Source organism: Esox lucius, chromosome 11 (genome assembly GCF_011004845.1).
Source record: "Esox lucius isolate fEsoLuc1 chromosome 11, fEsoLuc1.pri, whole genome shotgun sequence".
Lineage (NCBI taxonomy): Eukaryota > Metazoa > Chordata > Actinopteri > Esociformes > Esocidae > Esox > Esox lucius.
The window spans coordinates 17,637,971-17,643,542 of NC_047579.1; the positions used below are offsets into that span (position 1 = coordinate 17,637,971).

At 59.7% G+C, this 5,572-nt stretch overlaps 1 protein-coding gene across 1 annotated transcript; it reads right to left on the reverse strand.

Annotated features, from left to right (window-relative positions):
• Positions 1 to 2,301: 2,301 nt before the first annotated feature.
• On the reverse strand, positions 2,302 to 4,732 carry LOC114833252 (piggyBac transposable element-derived protein 4-like). Its single transcript, XM_029118616.2, has 2 exons — positions 3,452 to 4,732; positions 2,302 to 3,302 (listed from the first exon to the last, which is right to left on the reverse strand). The coding sequence occupies exons 1-2, from the start codon at positions 4,644 to 4,646 to the stop codon at positions 2,302 to 2,304; spliced, it is 2,196 nt and encodes a 731-aa protein (XP_028974449.2). The 5' UTR covers positions 4,647 to 4,732.
• Positions 4,733 to 5,572: the final 840 nt, after the last annotated feature.

The window sequence follows — 5,572 nt, forward strand, 5'->3', positions numbered from 1 at the left end:
AACAGGGTTGAATATCATTTCGTTACTTGTGTTGTCAACTAAACAACAAATGTCCGAGTCATCGCTACTTTCATTCCCTGTACTATTGCGAATATATCATTGATGTGTCCTGGTGTGGTAATGTAACTTGTGCCATCATGCCCGCTATTCAGCATTGAGGTGCTTGTGATACTGCTAATGTACAATAATTAATACGTGATTATATGAGCACATGTTGAGTTTTGAAACGCCCAAAGACCCAAATGAAAGTCAAAACAAAACAGAATGCAATGGGACACCAATAAACTACCTTGACAACAGAACTAGTTTTAAATGGTTTTATTGTGTACAGCGCACACTTTACACATACCGAAAGGTAACACATCACACATGGAAACGGTATACAGGAGCAGCAGGTCCCAACAAAAATCCTTTATTTGTGTAAGTGTAACAAGAAGTACATATCGAAGAAGAAATCCAGTTTCGGATGACACGTTGCTCTGCTTCCAGATGTATCGAATCCCCACATCAAACGACCTAACAATTTCCGAGGGCCACCCGTGATGACATTGCTGCATACCGTGACACTGTCATGGTAGAGGTGTACGTATCTCATCCCATTGGTCTCAAAGAACACGAGAGACCCTGCGCAGAACAGTACGCCTTTTCTTGAATCTTCCTCCTCTTGGGTAGAGATGTACACGGTACACGGAACACCTAAAAAGTCCAACGTTTCCCTGGCTGTCATAGGTGTCTTGGACTCAAAGTATACACGAATGGTAGTGTACGGAGAAGGGCACACATTTAAGTCCATGCTATGGCAGATACACACTTGTCCTGGGTCCGGGCCCTCTGCTTCAGGGCACACCCACATGTGCACATAGTCACAAGTGAGGTTGTTCAACCTCTCTGCCAATGTTTCAACATCAGATTGAGTGTATGCGTTTATGAGCACGCGCCACTTCTCGGAGCGATGGCTCTGCTTAAATACCCCAACTACCTTGCTCTCTCTTGTCCCATCTTCTACGTGTTCCTTCTCAACTAGTGAAGAAATGGGCATTGTCACCATCTCAATCTGAGCTCTCTCTTCAGAACCCTCGCTACACATCTCTGTACTGTGAATGTGTATGAACCTGTATTGGCCTTGAAAACAGCCAGAAGATCACTGATTAAATCTTGCTTGTTTGGAAAAAGCAAGGCTCATCTCTAGCATACTGTGTAAGGGACCTATGTAACAGCTTTTATATGAACTCACTACCCATTGGTAAGACGGAACATAACGCCACCGCAAATCTGGGTACCGGTGTCGGGTTGTGGGCTCTGTGTGAGAGCACATGTGCGGTATCTGCTGCTCGCTGGTGTTAACACCTGCACGAAAACCAACATGTTGGCCACTCTGGGTACCGCTGGTGGGCTCCTCTGGCTGGAGGGAGGTGGGTACCGCTGGTGGGCTCCTCTGGCTGGAGTGAGGTGATTTTTAAAATGCCCCCCCTGGTTAGTGTCCCCTCGTGTTTTGTTTAGCATGTCTGCTCCACCCACCCCTTAACCCTTGTGTCGCCCTTGCGTTCCGCGCGTACCCCCCGTGTCCTGCGGGTCAGATCGCACCTTGCAGTGTACACGCCAACTCGATCGTGTCAGGGAGACCCCAGGGGCGAGGGCAGGGTACTGTCTAACGGCGGATCAGGGAGACCCCAGGGGCGAGGGCAGGGTGCTGTCTAACGGCGGGTCGGGGAGACCCCAGGGTCAAGGGCAGGGTGCTGTCTAACGGCGGGTCGGAGAGACCCCAGGGCGAGGGGAACTGGTATGCTAACGGCAGGTCGGGGAGACCCCAGGGTCAAGGGCAGGGTGCTGTCTAACGGCGGGTCGGGGAGACCCCAGGGCGAGGGCAGGGTGGCGGGATAACCGTGGATGGGAGAGACCCCGGGGCGAGGGGAACTGGTATGCTAACCGTGGGTCGGAGAGACCCCAGGGCGAGGGGAACTGGTATGCTAACGGCAGGTCGGGGAGACCCCAGGGGCGAGGGCAGGGTGCTGTCGAACGGCGGGTCGGGGAGACCCCAGGGGCGAGGGCAGGGTGCTGTCGAACGGCGGGTCGGGGAGACCCCAGGGGCGAGGGCAGGGTGCTGTCTAACGGCGGGTCGGAGAGACCCCAGGGGCGAGGGGAGGGTGCGGGATAACCGTGGGTCGGAGAGACCCCAGGGCGAGGGGAACTGGTATGCTAACGGCGGGTCGGAGAGACCCCAGGGCGAGGGCAGGGTGGCGGGATAAATCGGTGGGGTCCGGGGGACCCCCGGGGCTGAACAAACACCCCGCGCGCCCCGGGTCAGTCCGTCTCTTCTTGTGTAAACCCCCAGTCGGCGCACGTGGGACAGTAGGCGTGTGTGCAGCGTTTGCATACGTATCTCTTACACCCGCTGCACACCGTGTGGGTTTTACAGTCTTTCTTGGGCGGGCAGCTCTGACACCTCTTCCTCTTACTGGCAGGGGCAGGGCCAGGGGCACGGGCAGCGGCTTCCAGGCCCTCGGGGCGAACCCCGGCTCTAGCGCTCTGCGCGGCTTTCACGAGCGCCGCGGACGAGTGTGTGCGCGGGATACGCGCCCTTCTTTCCATGAGCGGCGTCACGAGAGCTTTCCCCAGCTGCTCCAGGAAGACCCTCCTCTTGTTCCTCTTACGGGTCATCCAGCCGGGGTTGAGCTCCCTCCATATCACGAAGGCGTTGTACGCGGAGACGTCGATTATGTTGTGGAAGACCGCCAGGGGCCAGCGGGCCGTCATCCGCCGGCAGCTGTAGGTTCCGACCACCTTGTCTAGGTTGTCCACCCCTCCTTTGTTGCTGTTGTAGTCCAGGATGAGGGCGGGTTTCCTGTCCTGGCGCTCGCTCACCGACGCGTCCGTGTGCAGCGTGCTCAGCAGTAACACGTTCTTGCTTCTCTTGGGCAGGTAGGACACTAGAGTGGCGCTCGGGGTGAACGCGAACCTGGACGAGAACACCTCTCGGGCCTTGGTCGCGAGCAGCGCGGCAGGGAGCTCGGGCTTGTTCTTGCGAACCGTGCCCACCATCGTGAGCCCCCGGGCCAGGAGGCGCTGTCCCAGTTCGTAGGAGGTGAAGAAATTGTCGCACGTCACGTTGTGCCCCCTGAGCCCCTCTGTCACATCGAGCACCACCCGCATGCCCTGGTTCTTCTCCGGGCCGCCCGCGGCTGGCTTCCCGGTGTACACTTGCATCTTCCACGCGTAGCTGGATTTAGCGTCGCACGCCACCCACGACTTGATCCCGTACCTCGCGGGCTTGCTGGGCATGTACTGGCGGAAAGGGCAACGACCTGGGGACGGGGGGAGAGACGAGGAGAGACGGTCATCATCATGATGATGATGATGATCATGATGATAGTCACCGGGTGTCGGGCGGCCCTAGGTTTTTCCTACAAACGCGCCTCTGCCGCTAGCGTGCGTGAGCGCGTGCGTTACCCACCTCTGAACGGGACCAGTTGCTCGTCCACCGTCACGTGAGGGCCCGGGTTGTAGAGGAACGGGAGCCGCTCGGACCACTTGTCCCAGACCTCTCGTATGGCCGCGAGTTTGTCTGTGGCGCGTCTCTCCGGGCGCGACTCGCGGTCGTCGAATCGCAGCAGCCTCGAGTACGTGTGAAAGACTTTCAGAGGCATGGTGGCGCGGAACACGGGCCTTCCGCTCTCAGCGTCCCACAGACTGGCCGCGGCCTCGCCTCGGGACCTGAATACGCCCGCCAGGATCAGCAGCCCCACGTACGCGCGCAGGTCGATCGCGTCCATCGCCTTCCAGCCGTCTCCGTATTTCCGAGAGCCCTCCAGGTTTGTCATCTCCAGGACCACGCTCTCTATCGCGGGTGTGATGAACTGCCGGAACGCGGAGGCTACGTCCCGCGCGCGGGAGACGGCGTGCTCCGTGGGGCCCGGGGGCATCGTGGCCGCCACGTTCGGTCGCGACGGCCTGCCCTGTCTGGGATACGCGACCGAGGACCACGCGATCGTTCCGTTTTTCGACCGGAACGTATCTCTCTCCGCCCCGGGAGCGTATCGCTCTTGTTCCTGGTCCGACGACGAGGAGGAGGACGAGGCCTCGTCCTCCGGCTCGTGTTCCTGGTTGTCTTCTTCCTCTGATGCTTCCTCCTGTTCCTCGCCATCCTCCTGTTCCTCGTCGTCCTCGTCGTCCTCCTCCTCCGGGACGGCCGGGCGATTAGCCAACATCCGTTCTAGAACCTGTTTCGCGGTGCACCTGGCGGCTCCGGGCATCGCTTCCCGGCCCTCCTCTGGCACGTTCTCCCGTTTTTCCTCGTCCTCCTCCTGTTCCTCGTCGTCATCGTCGTCCTCCTCCTCCTCCGGGACGGCCGGGCGATTAGCCAACATCCGTTCTAGAACCTGTTTCGCGGTGCACCTGGCGGCTCCGGGCATCGCTTCCCGGCCCTCCTCTGGCACGTTCTCCCGTTTTTCCTCGTCCTCCTCCTGTTCCTCGTCGTCATCGTCGTCCTCCTCCTCCTCCGGGACGGCCGGGCGATTAGCCAACATCCGTTCTAGAACCTGTTTCGCGGTGCACCTGGCGGCTCCGGGCATCGCTTCAGAGCCCCGGACGCCGAGCGGGCCGCGTGCCTCCGGAACCTGTTTCCCCAGGCGCCTAGCTGCTCCTGCCATCGCTTCCGAGGACCGGACAGCGAACGTCCGAGCGGGATGCGCACACGCGCCGCTGGGTGGAGGGGACGGGACCAATGTTAGTATCTGTTTCTCGCGCTACGTACACCCTCCGCTGGGGCCCTAGGGGTGGGTCGTGCGCGCTGCCGATTTGCTTCTGTCTGTGACACCCGAAGGCGAGGGCGAGAGGCGAAGAGACCCTGAGGCGACGAACCTCCTCTCGTGTCTGAGAGACCCCTAAGGCGGAGGGGACACCCTTGTGTCAGAGAGACCCTAAGGCAGAGGGGAACGCCGCCGGCGAAACCTCCTCTCGTGTCTGAGAGACCCCTAAGGCGGAGGGGACACCCTTGTGTCAGAGAGACCCTAAGGCGATGCGAGCGGCGAAACCTCCTCTCGTGTCTGAGAGACCCCTAAGGCAGAGGGGACACCCTTGTGTCAGAGAGACCCTAAGGCAGAGGGGAACGCCGGCGGCGAAACCTCCTCTCGTGTCTGAGAGACCCCTAAGGCAGAGGGGACACCCTTGTGTCAGAGAGACCCTAAGGCGATGCGAGAGGGGGACCCTCCTCTCGTGTCTGAGAGACCCCTAAGGCAGAGGGGACACCCTTGTGTCAGAGAGACCCTAAGGCAGAGGGGAACGCCGGCGGCGAAACCTCCTCTCGTGTCTGAGAGACCCCTAAGGCAGAGGGGACACCCTTGTGTCAGAGAGACCCTAAGGCGATGCGAGAGGGGGACCCTCCTCTCGTGTCTGAGAGACCCCTAAGGCAGAGGGGACACCCTTGTGTCAGAGAGACCCTAAGGCAGAGGGGAACGCCGCCGGCGAAACCTCCTCTCGTGTCTGAGAGACCCCTAAGGCAGAGGGGACACCCTTGTGTCAGAGAGACCCTAAGGCGATGCGAGCGGCGAAACCTCCTCTCGTGTCTGAGAGACCC

What these genes read in the sequence shown, in the direction of transcription:
- LOC114833252 (XM_029118616.2), bottom strand. Translation starts at nt 4,646, where the DNA reads ATGGCAGGAGCAGCTAGGCGCCTGGGGAAACAGGTTCCGGAGGCACGC. An exon ending in GCAACTGGTCCCGTTCAGAG is followed by an intron (nt 3,303 to 3,451) that starts GTGGGTAACGCA and finishes CCCCGTCCCCAG; the next exon opens with GTCGTTGCCCTTTCCGCCAG.